Raw genomic sequence first — 24,302 nt, forward strand, 5'->3', positions numbered from 1 at the left:
CAACAAAAACAGAAAATTAATGACTCCATGAGACATGAAGGTATACAAAAATAAAATCAATACAAATAAAATTAGAAAAAATAGGGGCAGCTAAGTGGCACAGTGAATAGAGCACTGGCCCTGGATTCAGGAGGACGAGTTCAAATCCAGCCTCAGACACTTGACACTTACTAGCTGTATGACCCTGGGCAAGTCACTTAACCCCAATTGACTCACACACACACACAAAACCCAAAACCCAAAAATTAGAAAAAATATATTTCAAAAAAACTAACCTGTAAGACATTGATGAGAGAAGACTTAAGCTTCGTTAGACTCCTGAAAGCTGTGACTACAAAGGAGCCTAGACTTATTTCAAGGTGTCAGAATCTAGCCAAAATGGCAGAAAACAAAGAGCACCACAGTCAAGCTCTCCCAGTATCTCCCTCTAAACAAATAATATTTTATTTCATTAAATTTTTTTTAAATCATTAGCTCAAATGCAATAAAAAAATAGGATGAAGGATCAGATTTTGTCCATAGGTTCATATTTGGACACATGTGTTTATAGTTTTCTACCCTCTATTTTAGACTGGGGTCAAGTCATTTTATCCTCTCTCAACCTTAGTTTTGAGAGCAATAAGTCAACCAGTATTTATTTGTTTGTTTGTTTATTTGCTTATTTATTCATTCATCCATCCATTCATTCCTTTGTTTATTTATTTATTTATTGGTGAGGCAATTGGAGTTAAGTGACTTACCTAGAGTCATATACGTAGTAAGTGTTAACTGTCTGAGGCTGGATTTGAACTCAAGTCCTCCTGACTCCAGGGCCAGTGCTCTATCCGCTGTGCCACCTAGCTGCCCCTCAACCAGTATTTATTAATCATATATATATTTTGTGTAAAGCACTGTGGATACAATGATATTCCATGTCCCAATTTGTCTGAAGCTAATCTTAGGCTTGGAATGAAATTGGTGCTAACTAGTTAATTAAGGCAGGTTCACAACATTGGACTGACATAACATTACAAGGTAAACTCTCACTCCTAGATGAAAAGGGTGAAATGATTAACCCAACACACATACATACATACATACATACATACACACACATACACACACACACATATAAAATAGGTGTTTCCAGATGTGAGTATGTTATAATAAACACTTTATAAAGAAAATTAGTGGGAAAAAGTTATCATTCATTAAAAGCATTGGTAAAATATGACCACTGAATCAGTGGTAAGAGTAGTGATAACTGATGAAGTGCTAGTGTGCTCCATTAGTACTTTTGTGATGTTCAGAGAAATCAGGGAAAAGCTCAAGGATAAGGGGTGGTCCCCAGTGGGAAATGGATGGGAAGACAGAGACAAGATTCGCTCAGGATACATAGGCATATCTGGGTTGGAAGGGCAACCCTACGGTGAGGAAACCATTGCTTTATTGGTGTGTTGGTCTTGTCTTTAGGGCCAGCATAATGCTTGGCACAGTATCAGAAAATAAATGTTTATTGCAGATAAGTTATTTAACCTTGATGCTGGCTTGGTGAAGATGAGAGTGAAGAGTCTGAGTGAACCTCAATTCAAGCATGGCAGTTGTAGTATTAGAAAAGTGGTTATTTTTCTATTATATTAATAATCTATTATTAATTTGGGATCTAGCTTTTTTCCTTTTTCTTGTCTTTATTCATGACCCAGCCCCCATAAGTCACGCTCTCTTTATAGATAAGATCACCCCAAATCCTCCCCACCTATGTAGAAGACCTCATTTCTTTTTTTAATCACAGAAGTATTTTATTATTTTCCAGTTACACAAAGAGATCATTTTCAACATTTGTTTTTATAAGATTTCTAATTCCAAATTTTTCTCCCTCCCTCCCTTCCCTCCCCGCTCCCCCAGACAACAAGCAATCTGATATAGGTTATATATGTGCAATCACATTAAACTTATTTCTGCATTAGGAAGACCTCATTTCTGTTTAGTGTGTAAACAGAATCTAATCCAGGAGAATTTCAGCTCTGAAAAACCAAGTTTATGCCCTTGGAATCCCCACATTGGATTTTAGGGCAATTCAGTTTATGAAGGAGAAAACCAGTTAGAATGGTCTGGGTAGAGATGGATTCCTTTGTTGGATTGCTGGAGGTGGTTGGGTCTCCTGACCCAACCACATTCTTATCAGGAGGGGCTAAAGGCATTTAGCCTACCATCTCATTTGAAAAAGTCTATCTTCTCATCATTTGTTTGTTTGTTTTTGTGGGACAATGAAGGTTAAGTGACTTGTCCAGGGCCACACAGCTAGTAAGTGTTAAGTGTTTGAGTCTGGATTTGAACTCAGGTCCTTCTGATTCCAGGGCTGGTGCTTTATCGACTGTGCCAGGTAGCTGCCCCATACTGCTAATCAATTGTTAAGCAAGGGTTTATTTTTTTTTCACCTGTCAGGGGCACCCCCCTCTTCCAAAGGTATTTAAACATTCAGTAGTCTCCATGGTTTTTCCTTTAGTAAATTGATTATTAATTACTCAGAAACTCATTCTCTCCAGCTTTTCTTTCATCTCGGGCATGGCATACTTTCACCTTCTACAATCCTTCTCAATTGCCAGTTAGAGGATTATCCTATTGCACCCATGGTTTAAATTAGTGAGTAAGAGGGATGTGAGAATCAGGGTGCCACTCCCTGCTGAGAAAGACATTGTGAGAACCAGGGCGATGCCCTCCTGAAAAGAAAGCAAGTGACTAACATCAGAAGCTGCCTGGCATCAAGGAAGTTACCTCAATTCAGAGACTGCCCGTTAAGTCATGTCAATCAATGGACCAGCCAATTAGTTTGGAGCTGTGTGTGGGGACTGCCCCTCTTCTGGTCCTGCAGGGAGCTCCCACTCAAATGAACTGGGAAAGTCTTTTTGGTTGCTGGGACAAGCTTGTGGTAGCAGAAGAAGCAGGCCAGGGGAGATAGGCTTTTTCTTAAACTTTCTGAACTCCAGGTGTTCTCTTTACCAACCCCTAATATACTTTAATAAATGTGATTTACCAACCTAAAAACATTTGAGAGTTCTATTTTGATTATTTCTATTCATTAACTCATCAGTGGCTTAGTTTGGACTTCCAATGGAGTTAAAGTTATTCAGACTAGAAAAATGTAAAATTCATCTCAGTCTGGGAACTTGTGGGCTTAGGCATTGTCACCATCACTGATATCTTCTGTCCTTGTCATGTCACATTGTCCTCTGATGCCACATCTGGTCATGTTGAGCCACTGCAGAGATTGAGCTTGGTGAGAAGCTAGCTTGGGGGGATTAGAGGGACTTGTGGACATCTCACAACCCAGGGAAGCTGTGAAGGCTCCTGGGACTGAAGGCAGGAAAGGAGATTCCCAAACATATTTTTTACTCAAGTTGTTTCAAGATGAAGGAGGCAGGTGCAGAGTTGTTATGCAGGAGGGGCCCCCAAGACCCTCACTCTCAGATTCTGGTCAACATATTTGTTTGACTTGCACCCAAGAGACACGAAGATGGACCAGCTCTCCTTATCCATCCACAGAGAACAAGGAGAATAATAGCCAGGAGGCAAAACTACCCCATAAATACTCCCTGTTCTTTCCCGTTTCACCTCTGTTTTAAGCAGAGGCCTGCTTCATGTCTCTCATACTGCTTTCTCAAGTGAGAAGGACTGTTCAAAGCTGGAGCATTTATGAACAAAAAAATCTTTAGCAACAGAGAATGTGCCTACAGATCCATGAAAAACTCTCATTGATCACCTTCTGCTGCCCTACTCCTTGGCTCTTTAGAGATTTGGAATATTGGCCATGAGCTTGGGGAAACTGGGACTCTCTTCCTTTCAGTTCTTTCTGAACCTGTTTTTGCAGTTCTCTGTTGCTGAGTGCCAGATGGTGAAGAGTCCTTGCTTTACAGAACGAGCTTACAGTCCCACATATAGAAAAGAAGGGGACCTAATCCTAGGGGGCTTTTTCTCCTTGTTTCTGAAGAAAGAGAAAAAAATGTCAAAAGACGCTTCACAAGTTCCCCTGAGTGGAGTGGTGTGGAAGAACGGTAAGTGGCTGTATGTTTTTCTGATTGATGAAATAGTCACTCGTATTTCTGACTGATTGATTTGTTGGTAATGTTGTGTTTAATTTAGCTTTGCAGCTTTGGTTGAAGCAAAGACCTGGGTTTGAAAATTTCTAGAAGACTGGTACTCAGGAAGCTGATCAATGAAAGGTTTTTATTAATATGCAGTGCAGCAAGCAGAGACTATACATATGCACATTGTATGGCATGTTAAACCGTCAGAGATTCATGCCAACTGATGAAAAACCTCACCCAGTACAAGGATGAGGGAGACACAATCAGGCAGGAAATAAAGTCCAAGCTGGGGTGCAACTGGCAAAACTATATCCCCTAAGAAGGGTCTGGGTCGAGAGCCAGTTATTGGTGCCAAATATGGGAGGACATATTCCTTTTCAGAGCCACATGTGATGAAGAATTTATTTAGGCTACTTATGAATGCTAGGCTTGAGTGAGTTTGGGGGGAGGGGAGTTTCTGCACAAACTTGGAGAAGGATCTAATGTTAAGTATCTTAGGCTCCAGAAAGAGGAAAAATTCAGAATACTCCAGTCACTGCAGAGTGGCATCCAGAGGCTTTAAGCCTCATCTGCCTGATAGAGAATTACCAGTGGAAAAAGACAAAATGTCTGTGTTTGGCTCTAAATTTTGATGGGCTTTAGGAGCACTTAGTCTAAATGACTCCATATTGGAGTTCTATCATTATGAGTCTACCATTGAAATATATCTAAAACACCAAACATAGAAAGTTTACAATGACTACAGGGGCCATGTGTATCAGGTCACTGGCAAGGCTCATTGATTGTATTGAGTTTTCAATCCTTTTATATCTAGGTAATATAAGCTAGAGGGGAATTCCACTCAAATGAACAATCAGAACATCATATAGAAGCCATCATTTAGAGATTAACAAATCAAAAATGACCCTGGCATCAAGAATACTTTTATTTACTATCACCACAATGTTGCCTTATATTTGAGATGATCATTTATGCAAACAATTCCTCTTCTGAATAATGAGACTGCTCCTTTTGAAAGTTTAGACACTGGGATTAAATACAATCCTTTCAATCCTTATTTTTATCCACAATTGGTTTACTCTGCTTCCTCCTTTTCTTTCCTACTATTTCTCAACCCACTCATGGGTTTGAAATTTTAGGAGGAGACATAGTGATTAGTCTTGGTTATGGAATTGTTCTTAGGAGGTCATCACAATGTCAACAGAGATAATGATGTTGGGCTCCAAACTGAGGTGTGGGAAATGCACCAAATTTCTCATTCCTTCTGTGAGTCTTATGTACTCAGCAGGTGAAGTAGTAAGGGCTGGGCATGGGAAGTCTCTGGCAAGTATTTCCCTTACTCTCTTTTAATTCTTCTCCATTTGGCCTGGCAGGATATTTCAGCTTCTCACATTCCTTCCTCAACATTTTCTTTCTCAGTTCTTCTAATTAAATGCCCCTGCTCATTTTCTTCTTTTCTGCCTGAATTTCTTCATCTTGTTTTTATTCTGATCATATTTCTACTTTGGGGAAGATGAAGGTACTGCTATAATCCCATGAAGAAAGCATATCTTAAAAGTATTAAAGATGGGGGCTTTCCTTACTTAAGAGCCAAAAAAGTTTGTTAGGGATCACTTTTCGGTATGCACTGGGATGAACCCCAGTCACATTTTTTTACTGATAGAATATTTTATTTTTTTCCAGGTACATGTAAAAATAGTTCTCAACATTGGTTTATACAAGCTTTCCAATTTCAAATTTTTTCTTCCTCCCTCTCCTCCCTCCCCCCACCCCTAGACAGCAGGTTATCTGATATAGGTATAAGTTATATATACATATATATATATATATATATATATAATAACATTAATCCTATTTCTGCATTAGTCATGTTAGAAGAGAGGAATCAGAGCAAAGAGGAAAAACCTCAAAATAGAAAAACAACAGCACCAAAAGCAAAAGAAATAGTGTGGTTCAATCAGCATCTCTACTCCACAGTTCTTTTTTTTTCTCTGGATTTGGAGATCCCCTTCCATCATGGGTCCCCTGGAACTCTTCTGTACCATTGCATTGGTGAGAAGAATCTAGTCCATCACAGTAGATCTACTCACAATGTTGATGATACTGTGTACAATGTTCTTCTGGTTCTGTTCATCTCACTCATCATCAGTTCATGCAAGTCCTTCCAGGTTTCTCTGAGCTCCTCCTGCTCATCGTTTCTTACAGCACAATAGAATTCCATTACATTCATATACCACAACTTGTTCAGCCATTCCCCAATGGATGGGCAACCCCTCAATTTCCCATTCCTTGCCATCACAAAAAGAGCAGCTATAAATATTTTTGTACATGTGGGTCCTTTTACCCCAGTCCCTTCCAATGAAGGGACTCTTTCTTCCAAGAACCTGATGAAGGACAAGAGAGCAGTTTATCAAATTTGCAGATGACATAGAGATAGAAGGGTTTGATAAACCACAGCATGAGAAACTCAGGAGAATGGATACACTTGGAAAACTCAAGGATGGCACTGAATCAAGTAAGGAGAAATTTAATTGTGATAAATGCAGCCTTAATTCTGCCTTCCAAATCAATAACATAGGAATACCTGGATTGAGGTGTGGTTACTATCAGAAAAGTTATTTGAGGGTTGTAATGAACTCTTAATTAAATTAATTAATCTTAATGAACTTAATTTCATTTATTTCTAATTTTATTCAATTTCCAATTTATGTATTTATTTAATTCTATTTAATTCAAAGAGAGGAATTTATACTTAGGGATGCGATGATCCCTAAGTATAAGCTTCTAGTCAGACCAGATTTGGGTTATTATGTTACTTTCTGGGAAGAACATTGTAGAAAATACTGCAAAAAGTTGGAGAGGAAGTAGAAAAGGGCAAGGAGTATGGCAAAAGGCCTTAAGTCAGTGTCACCTGCCAATCAGTTTGAATGAATCAGAGAGATTTAAAAAAGCCAAGGGGAACTTCGTAACTGCTATCACAGGCCAATGCCTATTGATTTGGAAGACTCATTTTATTTTTGCTTAGATCTCAAGGTGATAACTAAGAGAGATAGGCAAATTTAGGGTTTATGGAAGGAAACACCTCCTAATGAATAACCTTATGGGTTCTCTTTGGAGATTGTGAGGTTCTCCCCAATGGAGATTTAAAATGAAAGAGCAGAACACCCCATATCCTATATTTCACTGGGATTAACCTTTGGGGGGAGGGCAGTATGGTTTGAGTCTTCACAGAAATGCCAGAACAATATTTGAAAACCCTCTTGTGTGTGTCCACATCACTCCTCTGCTCTAGGTCCAAAGTACATCATTGGGTACTCATTGTTTGTAAGAGTAAATGAGAGCTCATCTGTGGAGTCTTTCAGTCATTATTTTAGTCTTTCAGTCCCTGACCCAAGCCTCATCTTCCTTTGTAGATTTCTTGCACCACACTCCCCTTCAAGTAAACTACACTGACTGTAACCTGATTTACTTGTTACACTTCATATTTGAAATCATACCTCCTTTTTTTTCTTGGGCAGGGCAATTGGGGTTGAGTGACTTGCCTAGGGTCACACAGCTAGTAATTGTTAAGTGTCTGAGGCCAGATTTGAACTCAGGTCCTCCTAAATCCAGGGCCGGTGCTCTATCCCCTGTGCCACCTAGCTGCCCCCATACCTCCTTTTGTAATATTTTTGTACAGGCAACTACCCATGTCTGGAAGATGATCTGATATATACTTGGACATTTGAAATCCTTTGCTTCTTTCAAAGTTGTTCTTGAAAGCAATTCCTACAGGAAGTTTATCCTGTTACTGTAATCAAATACCAGAAATTTCAATCTGTTTTTGTGTACATACTTCATATTTTAATTTTTTTCCATAAGTCTATTGGTGGTTTCCCTTCCATCAAACATAAGCTAGAAATACAAAGGATTTTAAAATTTTCATATTTTAATGCCCAGCCCTAAGAAGTGATTGGTATGTAAAAGGATGTATGTATATATAATTATATATATATTGTTAAGGGTTAAAATTCTAGCTAAACTGTCTAAAATATCTAATGAGTGGTCGCCAATCAATTACAAGCTTTAGCAAGAGTTAGACTTTTAAGCATTTATTAAGGAGAATAAGAATTTGGTAAAGAGAGAGAGAAAGGCCTAGATTCCTATCTATTAAAGGGAGAGCACATTTCTAGCTCCCTTCTCCACCAGAGTCCAGAGGAAAAGAGCCCCAGAGTCAGCGCCCGTCTCTTCCTTCCTCCTCCCACTAGTCCGCGTCACTTCCTGACTCCTGGTCTTGCCCTCAAAGACCTTCCCTTCATGGGCAGAACTCTTCTACAGTAAGTATCCAGCAGGTGGCGTTATTCCAATCGTTACAATATATATACACATATATATGAAATATATATATGATCATATATATATTTATCATATATATAATATATATATGATAAATATATATATATATATATATATATGAAATATCTCTCTCTATATATGTATGTATGAAGTGGATGAAAAAACCCCAGAAGAATGGGCAATACCTTGTCTTTTCCATTATGGAAATTCTGTGATTCTGTGACTGCCCAAACATTACCAATGATTTCTATTTGTGCCTTGTAAAGCCTCAACTCCATATTCTTCTTTCCACAGCAGCTATTCAAAAATCTTCACTTGCATTTCCAAACTTCCAAGATTCCCTCATTCTCCACGTTCTCAGCTGAGGATATTGCCTTAAAATATACTGACAAAATGGAAGGCATTAGTTTGATCTGCTCCTTCCCTTTTCTTTATATCCAATGTCCTATTCACATATTCTCTCTTCATTTAATCTAGTGACTGATGAAGATACGTAGCCAATCACTTGTGCACTCAAAATTTCTTCCCACCTACACTCTTTTACTCTTGTCCCCATTTCCTCTCACTCAGTGACTTACTGAGAATTGGTCATGTCTTTTGTGGAGGATTAAGATGGCTCTCCTGCCACACATCTCTTCAGACTTTTGCTAATCTCACCACGAATGCTGAAGGAATTTTCATAAAGCATAACACCTGGTTTAACACTTCCCCATTTACTAAATTTGAATTACTCTGGTATCTCTCTGGTCAAATGTAAAATCACAAGCATTTAAGCTCCTTGTTGTACCTTAGTCCCTACCTAAATACTTACATATATTATCTTCACCATCTTTCATGACTTTTTTGTTACAGCCAAAGTGACCACACCATTCTTCATGTTCCACTCTCCATTCCTACTTTTGTGAATTCTAGGAATGCAATTTCTCCTCACTTCCATGTCCCACAATTCCTGTTTTCATTTAAATTTCAAATTATTTGAAACAAATCTTTTTGTTCTCTTCCTGAGCTGCTGGTGACTTCCTCCAAACCACTTTGTGCCATTTTTGTCTCTAATTAAATATAGTTCTATTCTATATGGGTGTGTTTTCTTGGCTGACTAGAATGTAACCTCTTTGACAGGAGGTGTTCCCCCCCCCACACACACTTTCATCTATCCATCCCTGTGACTTGCAGTGCCTGAACTCTAGTAGGGGCCCCATACATGCTAATAAGCTGATTGAAATCACTTGTTAACCATTTCAGTCTCTGATGACAGGAGAACTTCCAGTTTTTCAGTTTGCTGCACTCTGAGCTGGAGAACACTTATTTAACCTATCTTCCTCATTTGCTTTGTCCTCCCTGCAGCCTTTGATACTGTCGATCACTCTCTCCCTTGGCACCCTCTTTTTTATGTTTTAGGGTCGAGGTTTCCTCAGTTCTCCTATTTTTCGTCCAGTTCCTTCTCTATCTTCTTTACTGGATCCTCTTCAGATCCTGCTGATCAGGCTGTCTAACAGTAGGTGCTCCTCAGGGTTCTTCTGTCTCTAAGTCACCATACCACTTCACTTGGTTATCTTATCAGCTCCCATTATTTACAGAACATCTTTATGCTCATGATTTGCAGATTTACCTATCCTGGTGCAAACTCTCTGCTGATTTCAAATCTCCTATCACCAACTGCCTTTCAGATATATTGAACTAATTGTCCAGAGGACATCTCACATTCAGTATAGACAATATGGAAGTCTTTATCTTTTGCCCCTGAACTCTCCCCTCCCTGTGACATCATCCTCTGGCTCTGAGCATTGGAGTGATCCTAAATTCTTTTCTATCTCTCACCCCACATATCCAAGCTGTTGCTAAGACCAGCCAATTTCACCTTTAAGTCCTTCAATATACTACTCCCTTCTTTCCTCTGACACTGTCACCATTTTGGTGAAGGCCTTCATCACCTCATAACTTTATTCTGAAATAGACTTTTGGTGGGTCTGCCTGCCTTCAATCTCTTCCCACTCCAAACCATCCTTCATGAAGTCACTATCATGATTTTCCTAAAATACATATTGGATCATGCCACCTCCCTATTCAATAAACTCTAGTGGCTTTCTATTGCTTCCAGGATCACACATAAGTCCTCTGTTTCCCCTTAAAAGTACTTCCCTTTTAACCCCCCATCTACTTTTCTAGTCTTCGAAAAACTAACTTCCTCCATTACCACACATTCTTCAATATGGTGCCACTGAACCTATGGCTGTTTCACAATGAAAGAAGAACCTCCATCTCTAGAATGTGGGTATTTTCTCTGAATTTTCCTCATTCCTGTAATACTTTCATTTTTTCTGTGATAGCTATTGGCCACCCATTGCTTCAAGTCTGAACTATGGTCATACTTTTTACACAACCTTCTCTATCCCTGTTTGTTATTTCTTATTTATTTTGTATATAGCTCTCTCTGTCTCTGTCTTTCCCTGTTTCTCTATCTCTTTCTGTCTGTCTGTCTGTTGTCTTTCCCTTTAACGTGTAATCTGCTTGAGGGCAGGGATTTTTTTTTTGGCTGCTTTTTGCCTCTTCATTGCTTAGCATAGTATCTGGCACATAGTAGGTGCTTAGGAAGTATTGATTGATTCATGCTCTGGTTCTCAATATTAACTTACTTCTGAGAGAGGAGCAATGGTTCCTTATCTGAATAAAGACATTAGGATTGACTACAGGTGCTCCCAAATTCTAAATTTTGAGAATCTTCCTGGTTTAGCTCGGGTAGTTATTTCAGCAAGAGTGAGATGAGTACTTCACCATGAATCCTTCAATGTTACCTATTACATGGTCATGAAAATCCTACTTTTGAAACACATGTATTCCGTTTTTATCCCTAAACATAATTTAAAATATCATCACAATACATCTAGAAGTCCTGTTCTTAATATATTTGTCTATCACAACTGATATATTTTGCATGGTCCAAATTGCCAGTTCCCAATTAGAAGTTCCCCTTTCTATGTTTGCATAAGACAGAAAATCAGACTTCTTGGTTTGTTCAGTTCCATTTCAAGACCAGACATCTCTCTCTCTCTCTCTCTCTCTCTCTCTCTCTCTCTCTCTCTCTCTCTCTCTCTCTCTCTCTGTTCTTTTCTTTAAAAGATCTTAGTCCAAAGCTCTCATTTTACAGATATGAACATTGGCACTCACAGAGATAAAATGATTTGCTCAGGGCCACACTGTGAGTAAATGTTAGTGGCAAGATTTAATATAGGAGTTCTGGCTCCAGATCCAGTACTCTTCCCACTATGACACCTTGCTGTTTCTGTGCACATAGTTTCAGCTGGTTCTTTATATTTTTCCTCTCACTTTAGGTTGATGATCAAAGATTACCAACATTTTCTTGCTTTCCAATTTGCTGTGGATGAGATCAACAAGAATCCGCATTTGCTGCCCAACATAACCTTGGGGTATCAGCTCCTCAATAACTTCCATAACAACAAACTAGCTGTGGAGAGCTCCTTGATATGGCTGTCAGGGAAGAGCCCTGTGATCCCTAACTATAGCTGTGACAGACAGTTCAATTCAGTGGCTGTCATTGGAGGGATGTCACCTTCACTGTCCATGTCCATGGCCTCCATTCTAAAGCTGTATAAAGTCCCACAGGTAAGGGCACTTATATAATATAATATTGACACTCATTTTCATCCAATTTGTCATTTCTACTTAAACCAGCAAATCCTTTATAATCTGTTCTGTGAGTATCAGTGAGTCAATAAACAAGAAGTTCTAGGCACTGTTCTGAAAACAGGAGATGCAAAAAAGGGGGAAACAGTCTCTTTCTTCAAGGAACTCACTCTGTCCTCTAGATGAGGTTGTGCTATACTGGTTTAACTCACATAGCTTTGAACCAAGTCAAAATGGGCTTAACAAATGGTCACTATACTCCTATTTCATTTTTTAATATTTGCATAAAACTCTGAAGACAAGATAGAAAACAAGATTTCTTTTTTCCTCACCTCAGAAAGTTCCCTTTCTCTCTGTCTCTGTCTGTCTCTGTCTCTCTGTGTCTCTGTCCCTCTCTTTCATTTTGCAATCCCTAAATGGATGACTTCTAGTACTTGCCTTCAGCAATCTGTGCTAACAAGCACCATCCAATTCTGTGTTTAGAGTGATCTTCCAATTTTCTCTGAGATTGGCCTCCCTCCCTAATCTGTGCTTGATTTGCCAAATATGTGATGTATCTTTTCAGAACTGAAATGGTTTATATTTAATTCAAGTTATTTCAAAGAAATAAGTTTTTTATCAAGTGCCTGATGTGAGGTTATTTTTGTTTGTTTGTTTTTGTGGGGCAATGAGGGTTAAGTGACTTGCCCAGGGTCACCCAGCTAGTAAATATCAAGTGTCTTGGCCAGATTGAACACAGGTCTTCCTGAATCCAGAGCTGTTGCTTTACCCACTGTACCACCTAGCTCCCCCCCCCCATGTGAGTTTTCTAACTGTCTATTTACAGAATACTATGAAGAACAAGAGACAGCCTCTATGTGATCCAATTGGGGAGAGCCCAGGAGAATGTAAGCAGAATAAGAAGGGGTAAAATGCAAAATCGAAATGTCAATTTCTTGTTATGCATCAACTAATCCTTCCATGAGCATAGAAGATGAAGACTTGCATCAGAGAAAGAGAAATCATGGATTTCATGAAATTTCTGACAGTAACTTGATTGAAGCTTCTATGACACAGCTTATTTATGTCCTCTATGTTTTTCTATGTCATCTTTGGGTTTCTCACAATTTTGATTTTTCAAAGATCACGGTGATCCATGATCATTTTTTTAGCAGAATCCTACAAATATAAATTAAAAAATAAAAATGGGATTTTATTTCAGGCAGCTTCTGGGATCAGTGAAATTTCTTAGTAATTATCCAGATGTGATCTAGTTCAATTCAATGAAAACTACATTTAGGGGGCAGCCAGGTGCCACAGTGGATAAAGCACAAGACCTGGATTCAGGAGGACCTGAGTTCAAGTCTGACCCCAGACACTTGGCACATACTAGCCGTGTGACCCTGGGCAAGTCACTTAACCCTCATTGCCCTGCTTAAAAAAACCCCAAACAAACAAATGAACAAACAGCCCCCAAAACAGAAATCAGTGTTCTGCACTAGTTCCTTTATATAATTCTTAGAACACTTGGGGTAAAGGATGCACAAACATCATGTAACTTTCTCTTGCTTCTAGGAAAAATATGACTGAAGGTCTGATACAGGTGGATGGTTTTTGGTTAGAGATCAGGCATTTGGGTGCTCAATGGATTCAGAGGAGTGAATCATGGCTTATTTCATAGGATGCTTTGGGGGGGGGGCGGACAATGAGGGTTAAGTGACTTGCCCAGGGTCACAGAGTTAGTAAGTGTCAAGTGTGTGAGGCTGGATTTCAACTCAGGTCCTCCTGAATCCAGGGCCAGTGTTTTATCCACTGCACCACCTAGCTGCTGCCATGGTTCTTACCAATAGGGGAAGGGTAATGTGTAAATGCTACATTGGTAGTAGATTTCAGTATGAGGAGGTATTTATCTCCCATTCCTGATAGGTTTTTGGCTAGGGAACTTTTCCACATAGAACAAACTCTGGGGCACAATCCTTGGTATCAGGGATGTAGCCTGGAATCATGAGAGGAGTGAAATGCATGCTATTGTTGATATTTGAAATTGAAAAAGAGGTGAGATGAGTTTGAGAGGACCTGTGACTATGCCCAAATATTTAACTAATAGATTCATGCAGGAGACACTAAGACTCTTTGACTTGAATCAATATGGAAGAAATAGGAGCAAAGATTCAATGTTCCAAAGATTCTGATTTAGTTGCAAAGTTGAGAAAAAAAGGTTCTAATTGGTGGAGTTGTCTAAAAGAGGAATGGCCCTTTTGGAGGCAATTGAGGTTTTTCTCAGTGGGAAATTTCAGGCAGAGACTTAGTAATTACTTGAAGGAGGCATTGGAGAAAGGATTCTTGGTCAGGTAGAGCTTCAGAATTTCCTTTAAAATGTTATCTTCCATAGTAGTGTAATTTTGTAACCTAAACCTTGCAACCCACCTACAAAATTTACCTTCTATAAAATCAATTGTAGTCATGATGTATCAATTAAATCAATAAGCATTTATTCAGACAGTTGTTTTAGATACAAATGTAAAGGAGAAGAAATTCCTAGTCTGAAGGTACTTAAGTCACCATTCTAGTCTTCTTTATTTCCTTTTAGATCAGCTATGGCCCTTTGATCTTCTCCTGACTGATAAGGTCCAGTATCCATATGTCTATCAGATGGGCAGAAGGGAATCCACTCTTCACCTTGCATTCATCCAATTGCTGCTACATTATGGCTGGACTTGGGTGGGACTGATGATTTCAGATAACAAAAGAGGGGAAATTTTCTTCAGTGATCTGAATGAGGAGATGGTCAAGAATGGTATATGTGTGGCTTTTAAGGAAACAATTCCTGCATATCTTTACCAAATAACTCATGAAGAAATTAAACTCATTTATAGAATCATGAGATCATCATCAAAGGTGATTTTTATCTATGGAGATACAGACTCCCTTCATGAACTTTCTACAATATTGCTTAATTATGTACTATATGGGAAGATGTTGGTCACCACCTCTTCTTGGGATTTTTCTATAGATTCTAGTTACACATTGTATAGCCCTTTTCATGGTACCATGATATTTTCTCATTCCAAGATGGAGATTCCTGGTTTCACAGATTTTGTAAAAAGGCTAAATCCCAGTATGAACCGTGAGGACATTTTCCTAAAGTCTTTCTGGGAGTTACTCTTAAATTGCAGATTTTTAGAAAAAAGTCATGTGGAAATGAAATATTTTTCATGTCCAGAAGATATTTCCTTGAGTGATTTTGAAACCATAAATTTTGACATGATCATGATGGAACTGAGTTTTAATGTGTACAGTGCAGTATATATAGTTGCCCATGCTCTCCATCAAATGCTCCAGACTGAGGCAAAAGAGACACCAGAACATGTACCAACCGCAGATCTTTCTTGGAAGGTAACATTTCTCTTCAACTCTTGTGCTTAGGACAGGGCAGTCACAACTTTCAATTGATAGTTATCTGTTGCATAGATGATGCAGAAATGATCTGAAACTTCAGTACTACCTCTCATTCCATAATATTTTTTCCTGTTTTTTAAAAAAAATTGAGATAACATCGAATGCTGGATAAAAACAATGAAATTACCTTAAATGAGACCATTTATTTCTGTTCTCATCTAGCAATCTTGGTGAAATTGTTGGTGTTCTTATGCACATCTCTCTGAGAATGAAACTATGTGAGAGGAGAGTTCAAGTCTGTTCCACTTTAGGGCCTTTACAGTGACCTAGGTCATGGTATTGCAAATGCCCAGGTGTTTTGTGAGATTTCTAATTGATAGATTTTATCAGGACAGTTGATATTTGCACATGGGTACATGTGTTTCAATGATGTATTCATCTTTTAAAATGGAGAGGAACCCATCATTGGAAATTGCATGCTAGTTATGATTCTTAGTGCTTAGAGGAACGGATTCCTGTGGTAGAAATGTTAGGAACATGGGAACATATGGAGTGATCATAGCCTAGTAAAGTTTATTATATGAGAGAAGACATCTGGGTATGGAATGATCAACAGTCTTGATTTGGAGAAAGCATATTTCTAACATCTCAATGAAAAAAATGTCTATTTTCTGAAATTTTCTGGGATCAGTCATCGCAGGATAGATAGCAAGTTCTAAGAAAGTAATCCAGTAGTCAAAAAAAGAAATGATATAAATGAGGAAGAAAAAGAGGACTTGCTTGTACAGGCCATTGATGAGACACCAAAAAACTCAAACATCAACTCAGATGTATACATTATATGTACAGGAGAAAGAAGAATAGGCATATAACAGATGCCCAGACAGAACATGAAATAATCCACTAAGGATAGTGTTAAGAGAACAAAAGATCAGAATAATCTGACTCTGCTGAGGAAATGAGGTTAATAGAAAAAGGTTGTTTTTTTTTACTTTTTGCAGATTTTAGATTAAAAAAAAAAGACAGTGATTGAAGAACAGATGATGAGAGCTCTGGGTGGAAAGAAAAATGATACTTGACAATAGAAAGATGCCTTTTCAGTTATTATTTCTTCATTTTATCTTGCACTGAGAATGAGTTTTGCAAGAGAATAGAAAAAATAAAACAGTAGATTAGGAGTTGTTTGGTTTAGATGTGAATGAGAATCCTGTGACCAATATCTCAGCAAAATGAACTCAATAAATGGATTGGTAGAAGATACTCAAACCAGGGCAGGGATTCATGTAGCTCAAGGACCAGGAATTGGATCAATGAATAGAGTGTTCCATCTGTTAATCATTTTTATGTGCCAAGACTTTGCTAGGCACTGTCTATACAGTAGTAGTATGCTGTGTTCTAACTTCTTGGTAGCTAATCTGTGTTTAGGAATGAAATTGGTGCTAACCAATTAATTCAGGCAGGGTCACAACATTGGGTTGTTCTAATATTACAAGGTAAAAATCCATTTCCTTGATGAAAAAGGTAAAATGATTTTTAAAAAAAAACCTTATTTTAATAGGTGTTACTAGATGGGAATATTTTATAATAGAGGAAAACCAGTGAAAAGGTAATCTACTCATCAAATACATTGGTAAAGGGTGGTACAGTGGATAAGGCACTGGCCTGGATTCAGGAAGACCTGAGTTCAAATCTGGTCTCAGACACTTGACACTTACTAGCTGTGTGACCCCTGGCAAGTCACTTAACCCTCCTTGCCCCACCAAACCAAACCAAACCAAACAATAAACCCAAGCATTGGTGAAATGCAAGGGGGCTGGATCACATTGGTAAGAGGAATGATAACTGATGAAGTACTAGTGTGCTCCATTGGCAATCCTGTCATTTTGGGGGAAATTAGGGACAAGCTTCAGGAGAAAGGGTGGTCTAGCAGTGCAAAATTGATGGGAGGCCATAGAAGAGTGCCCCAAGATAGACAGATTTATCTAAGTTGTGATCATAATATAGGGAAAACCTGCAGTGAGGAGACCATCGACTTACTGAGATGTGGTGAGCCTTGTTTTTTATGACAATATAATGCTTGGCCCAGTATCAGGACTTGGCAAATGTTTATTGCAGATAAATTATTTAACATTGATGTTGGCCTACTGGGGATGAGAATGAAGGGTTTGAGTAGACTCCAATTCAAGTAGCACAGTTGTGGTGAGATGCACTTCCATCTTTTATAGTCCTTCTTAATTGTCTCTAAGAGGATTGCCTTACTCAGCCCATGGTATCCCCTGGTGAAGTAACAGGTAGATTTTGGAAGAATATGACTTATCAACCTAAACTTTATGGAGAATTCTGTTTTTATTATTGTTATTTATTTCTTCAACAATGGTTGAATGTATACTTCCAATGGGCAGAACACTGTGGTTAATGTTGCCAAGGTTGAAAAATGTAAAATTCTTCTCAGTGTGGAAACTTGTGGGCCTATCTCTCATCACTGGGCTTCACATTTTCTGCCCTTCTCCTGTCACACTGGCCTCTCACTGATGCAACATCTGGTCATTTGGGGCATTGCAGAGATTTGCCTTGGGAGGATGGAAGTTGTCCTCTGGAAGGTCTAAACCCTAATTTGAGAGGGATCAGAGGGTCTTGTTGACATCTCAGAATTCATAAAAGCTGTGAAGCCTCCAGGTACTGCAAGCAGGGAAGGAGATTCCCAACCTTACTTTTTCACTTGAGTTTTTACATCAAGATGGAAGATGCAGGTGCAGAGTAGCTGGGCAGGATGTTCCCTAGAGCCCCTTAATTTCAAACTCTAGTCAACATATTTGTTTGACTTGCACCCAAGAGACCTGAGGATGGACCAACTTTCCTTATCCATCCACAGGGAACAAGGAGAATAATATCCAGGAGGCAAATATGTCCCATAAATAGCCCCTGATCTCTCTAGCTTTTGCCTTTGTTCTAAGCAGAGGCCTGCTTCATGTCTCTCAAAGGGCTTTCCCAAGTGAGAAGAACTGTTCAAAACTCGAGCATTTATTAGGGAAGAAACCTTTAGTAACAGAGAGTATGTTTATAGATGCATGAACAAAGACCTTCAATGAGCTTACACTACCCTACTCCTTGGCTCTTTAGAGATTTGGGATATTGGTCATGGGCTTGAGCCACCTGGGGCTCTCCTCTCGATTATGTGTGATTCTACTTTTCCAGTTTTCTGTTTCTGAGTGCCAGATGGTAAAGAGTCCTTGTCATATAAAAAGAGATTATAGGCCCACATATAGAAAGGAAGGGGACTTAGTCATAGGGGGATTCTTATCCTTATTTTTGATGTATAAGCCTCCTGTGGAAAAGACATTCTTCAAAATTTCTCCTAGATGGCCTGGTGCTAGCACACAGTAAGTTTCTTTCTTTCTTTCTTTCTTTCTTTCTTTCTTTCTTTCTTTCTTTCTTTCTTTCTTTCTTTCTTTCTTTCTTTCTTTCTTTCTTTCTTTCTTTTTTGATTAGTAAAGTAATCATCCATATTTTTGATAGGCTAGCATTCTGGCTAGAGTTGTGTTCTATTTGACCTCATAGTTTTGGTTAAAGCAAAGACCTGGGTTTGGAATTTCTAGGAAACTGGTACTCAGAGAGCTAATAAAATAAAATGTTTTGATCTTGTGGAGTGCAGCAAGCAGGTAAATAGCTACCAATCATACAGACTTTGGATATGACAATTCTACCAGTGATTGATTCATCTACACAGCTTCAAGACTCTCACCCAGTACAAGGGTTAGGGAAACATGTGAGGGAGGAAATAGACTCCAAGGTGGGGTGCAGGTGGCCAAATTGTATTTCCTAAGAATGGGCTTGTTTGAAGACAGGTTATTGATGCCAAACATGGGAGGAAGTATTCCTTGTCAGACCCATATGTTACAAAGAAGTTCTCAAGGTCACTAATCAATGCTAGGCTTCGATAAGGTTTAGGTAGGGGGAGTTTCTCCTTCTTTATACCACAAACTGGTGCAAGGATCTAACATTCATTATCCATGGCACAAGAAGAGAGAGCAAATTCAGAATACTCCTATTAATCCAGAATTTCATCAATGAAAATTTCAAGCCTTATCCACCTGACAAGAGAGTTAACATTGAAAAGGACAAAATGTCTGTCTTTGTTCATAAGCTTTCATGGACTTTAGGAGACCTTAGTCACAATGACTCCATCTTGGAGTCCTATCATTATAAGAGCAAACTATAGAAAGTTTCCAGTGACCACAAATGCCATGTATATCAGACCACTGAAAAATCAAATACAAGCTAGAAATATGCAGGATTAATATTTATATTTTGATCCCAGCATGTAGAATTATGACTCCCCCATCAAGTATTATCACATGTATCACTTTTTAATTCTTTTTTATTCATGTTCATACTCCATCTCCCAAATTCATACTTTTGTTCCATCCCTTTTACCAGGAGTTCAATAACTTCTCACTTCCATGTCTTAGAATTCCCCTTTTGATTTCAGTTTCAACTCCTTTGACATGACTCCTTTTCTTCTCCTTCCTCCTGAGCTACTAGTGACTTTCCCTAAATTGAATTTGGTCATTTTTTTCCTCTACCTTAATGCACTGCTGTGTATACATACTGTATCTCTCTGAAAGCTAGAATGTAACCAGTCTGAGGGCAAGGGTTACTTCCCTTTTGTCTCTACATGCCCATGATTTGCCCATGCCTGAATTCTACTTGGGGCCTTATAAATGTCTGTAAGCTGGTTGAAATCAGGTGTTCATCATTTTACTTTCTGCTAATGAGGAACTCTGGTTTCTGTCTTTCAGATGACTACACTGTGACTTTTAGAGCATTTATTTAATGTCTTTCCCTCATTTTCATTTGACTTTATCTTTCAGTTGACATTGTTGATCACTTTCTCCTACTTGATGTAGGTTTTAAGGACCAGGTTTCCCTAGTTCTCCTAGTTTTCTTACTATTCTTTATCTGTCTTTTGCTGAATCCTCTTCAGATTACATTAACTAAATGTGTCTCTCAGACTCAGAAAACTTCAGTCTCTACCTATTACTTCCAGGATCAGATACAATATCCCCTGTCTGGCATTCAATGCCCTTTTGGGTCTAGTCTCCTCCTCTCTTTCCAATTATTTTACACCTCACTTCCTCTACCTTGATGGATTCTTAGCTACAATTACACCGGTCTTCTGGCTGTTTCATGGAGAAGAATCTTCATCTCTTGGATCTGGGTATTTTCTCTGACTTTTCCTCATGCCTGGAATGCTTTCTCTCCTTTGTGACAGGTATTGACCATCCTGGCTTTCTTTAAGTCCCAACTCAGATGTAACTTTTTACAAGATGCCTTGTCATACCCTTTTTTTTTCTTTTTTTTTTTTTTTTGCGGGGCAATTGGGGTTAAGTGACTTGCCCAGGGTCACACAGCTAGTAAGTGTTAAATGTCTGAGGCTGGATTTGAACTCAGGTTCTCCTGAATCCAGGGCCAGTGCTCTATCCACTGTACCACCTAGCTGCCCCTGTCATACCCTTCTTAATTCTAGCACCTTCCCTTTGCTAATTTAAAAAAAAATTTGTTCTGTAGATAGCTCTTTGTCTCTTTTTGTCTCTATTTCTGTAAGATATAGGTACCTCCATATATACATATATATGTATATACCTACACACACCCTGTGTCTTTGCCATTAAGCTGTAATTTCCTCAAGGACAGGGATTCCTTTTAGCTGTTGTTTTGTATCCTCTGTGTTTAGCACAGTATTTGGAGCATAGTAGGTGGTTAGAAAGTGTTGATTCATTGATTCCCTAGATCTCAGTTATACAACTTCTTTGAGAGGAGTAATGTTTCCTCAACTGAATAAAGATTTGAAATATGAGATTTTGAAAATTTTGTTTTAGCTCAGGAAATTATTTCAGGAACAGTGAGATGAGTACTTGACCTTGAATCTTTCAGTGTAACTAATTACATGGTCATGAGAGTCCTATTTTTGAAATACACATATTCCATTTTCATTCAAAAATATAATTAAAACATTTTAGATGACATCTAGAAGCTACATTTTCAATATATTTGCCTGTTATTATCTAATATATTTTGTGTGGTCAAAGGGACAATTAAAAATATCTCCAAATTACAAAGTAAGAATTAGAGCCTCCTGTTTTCACAACTCTGGTCTGAGAACCACAGAACAGAAAATCAGCCTTCCTGGTTTATTCAGTTCTATTTTATGACTAGATGTATTCTTTTTTCCCCATTAAATTTTATTTTCCCAAATTACATGTAAATAAAAATTTTGACATCAAATTTGTTTTAAAACTTTATGTTCCAAATTCTCTTCCTCCCTCTCTCCTCCCCACAAGAACTCAAGCAATTCATTATAAGCTATACATGAGCAGTCATGCAAAACATTTCCACATTATCCAGGTTGGGAAAGAAAACCGACAAAAACAAAACTTCAGATAAAGGAACTAACAAAAAAATGCTTCAATGTGTATTCAGACATCCTCAGTTCTCTCTCTATAGATGGACTGCATTTTTCATAGGGCCTTCAGGTTGTCTTGGATCATTGAATTGCTGAAAATAAGCAAGTTCTTCACAGCAGATCATCTTACAGCATTGCTATTATTTTGTATACAGTACATTTCACTTTGTGTCAGCTCATATAGGTCTTTCTGGGTTTTTCTGATATCATCCTGCTCATCATTTTTTAATAGTAAACTACATTTATATAGTACTTTAAAGAGAGATTTTCTTACAATAAACCCATGAGGTTGATTCTTGCAACAACAGCAATAGATAAAATTTAAATAGTACCTTATACCTGACAAAGAATTTTCTTCACAATAGCCCAGCAAAGTGAGTTTCATACATTTTAACATCATCACCAGTTCATCCTCATTGTCTTTGAGCCAATTCTGATGTGTGTAAGGCTTATTCACCACCCTGCTCCTCCCCCATCTCTCCCCCCACTCCATAAACCCTTTCCTGTTTCTTTCATGTGGGATTTCACTCAATTCTACCTCTCCCCTTCCCCCTCCCCCAGTGCATTCCTATCACCTCTCAATTTTACCCTAAAGATGTCATCATGGGGTTGGACCCAGGAGGACCCTAGCCCAAATCTGACCTCAGACACAATACACTCACCCACTGCCTGACCCCAGGCATGTCACTCAATTCCAACCATCCCATAAAAAAAATAAACAAAAAATAAATGCTTTACAGATATCATCCCTTCATAATCAATTCCCATCTGTGGCCTCTGTCTAAATTTATTCCTATCATTTGCCCTAATACTGAGAAAGTTCTTATGACTTAGATATATCATTTCCTCATGTAGGAATGTAAACAGTTTAACCTTTTAATATCTCTCTCAAGTTCTATTTCCTGTTTACCTTTTTATGCTTCTCTATGGTCTTGTATTTGGAAGTCAAATTTTCTATTCAGTTCAGGTCTTTTCATCACAAATACCTGAGACTAGATATATTCTAAGGGCTAAAGCACTTTATTGTCTCTCTCTTTTTTTAGTATGTATTCCTGAAATGATCTTAGTGGTTATTTAGTTCAAGGCTCTCATTTTATATTTGAGGACATTGTGGGTTATGGAAGTGAAATGGTTTACCCAGGGCCAGACGGTGAGTAAAGGTTAAGGGCAAGATTTAAGACAGGAATTCTTGATTCCATGTCCAACACTCCATCCATTATGACAAGTTGCTTTTTCTGTGCATTTAGAATTTTGCCTGGTTCTCTATTTTCTTCCTCTCCTTTTAGGCAAATGCGGAAACATTACCAACATTTTCTCGCTTTTCAATTTGCTGTGGATGAGATCAACAAGAACCCTCATTTACTGCCCAACATAACCCTGGGATACCAGTTGTTCAATAACTTGCATGACACCAAACTAGCTGTGGAGAGCTCCTTGGTATGGCTGTCAGGGAGGGGCCCAACGATCCCTAACTATAGCTGTGACAGGCAGTCCAATTCAGTGGCTGTCATTGGAGGGATGTCACCTACCCTGTCCATGTCCATGGCCACCACTCTAAAGCTTTATAAAGTCCCACAGGTAAGGGAACTCAATACTGTTGCCCATCTTCATTCAATATGTTCTCTGTGTTTAAAACAAAGTCCTTTATAATTTGTCTTTGTGCTGTGTCAGTGAGTAAACAAGCAGTTATCATGAAGTTCTTAGGCACTGTTCTAAAACAGGAGGTACAAAAAAGGGTTAAAACAGGGTCCCTATGATCAAGGAACTTACTCTTTCCTCTAGATGAAGCGGACCTATAGTGTTATCTTTGGTTTTAACTTTAATGGTTTTGAACAGAATAAACATTTGCCCAACCAATGGTCACTGTAGTTCACACAGCTACATGATGCAGTGTGTAGAGTTCCAGGGCTGGAATTAGGAGGACCTGAGTTCAAATCTACTCTCAGATACTTATTAGCTCTTTGACCTTAGTGAGTCACTTTACCATGTTTGCCTTCATTTTCTCTTATGTAAAATAAGCTGGGAAGGAAGGGCAAATCATCCCAGTATCTTTGCCAAGAAAACCCCAAATGGGGCCATGAATAGTTGGACAGGGCTTAGTGAACAAACAAAACAAATACTTTTAGTTCATCTTTTTATAAAACTGAAGACTTTGGATGGAAGAAAGATTTCTGTTTTCCTTTTCTCAGAAAATTCTCAGGAAAATGGCTATTTTGTTCATCTTTAAATTAATTTGTGCATTTCACATGTAAGGATGAACCTGTAGTACTTCCCTTATCAGTTTGTGCTAACAAACACCATCTAATTTTGTGTTTACAACGATCTTCAAATTCCAGTTAAAAATTGGCCTTCTTCCTTAATCTAGTCCTGATTTGCCAAATATATGATGTATCCCTTCAAAACAAATGATTTGGGGCAGC

At 38.4% G+C, this 24,302-nt stretch overlaps 2 protein-coding genes across 2 annotated transcripts in view; both read left to right on the forward strand.

The window, feature by feature from the left end:
* Positions 1-1,209: 1,209 nt before the first annotated feature.
* Positions 1,210-15,446, forward strand: LOC122731808 (vomeronasal type-2 receptor 26-like). The gene is made up of 6 exons (XM_043972080.1): positions 1,210-1,408; positions 3,159-3,256; positions 3,848-4,031; positions 5,247-5,352; positions 11,729-12,026; positions 14,616-15,446. Exons 1-6 carry the CDS (start codon positions 1,210-1,212, stop codon positions 15,444-15,446), a joined length of 1,716 nt encoding a protein of 571 aa, XP_043828015.1.
* A 3,111-nt stretch (positions 15,447-18,557) lies between these two features.
* The window catches only part of LOC122731271 (vomeronasal type-2 receptor 26-like), a 37,831-nt gene continuing 32,086 nt past the window's right edge, over positions 18,558-24,302 (forward strand). Inside the window, exons 1-2 of the mRNA XM_043971278.1 lie at positions 18,558-18,799; positions 23,169-23,460. Coding sequence (XP_043827213.1) covers positions 18,558-18,799; positions 23,169-23,460 — 534 coding nt within the window. The remainder of the gene's footprint in view (positions 18,800-23,168; positions 23,461-24,302) is intronic.

This window comes from Dromiciops gliroides, chromosome 6, assembly GCF_019393635.1.
Source record: "Dromiciops gliroides isolate mDroGli1 chromosome 6, mDroGli1.pri, whole genome shotgun sequence".
Classification (NCBI taxonomy): Eukaryota; Metazoa; Chordata; class Mammalia; order Microbiotheria; family Microbiotheriidae; genus Dromiciops; species Dromiciops gliroides.

What these genes read in the sequence shown, in the direction of transcription:
- LOC122731808 (XM_043972080.1), top strand. Translation starts at nt 1,210, where the DNA reads ATGACCACTGAATCAGTGGTAAGAGTAGTGATAACTGATGAAGTGCTA. An exon ending in TGGAGTGGTGTGGAAGAACG is followed by an intron (nt 4,032 to 5,246) that starts GTAAGTGGCTGT and finishes AATTGTTCTTAG; the next exon opens with GAGGTCATCACAATGTCAAC. An exon ending in GAGTCTTATGTACTCAGCAG is followed by an intron (nt 5,353 to 11,728) that starts GTGAAGTAGTAA and finishes CTCTCACTTTAG; the next exon opens with GTTGATGATCAAAGATTACC.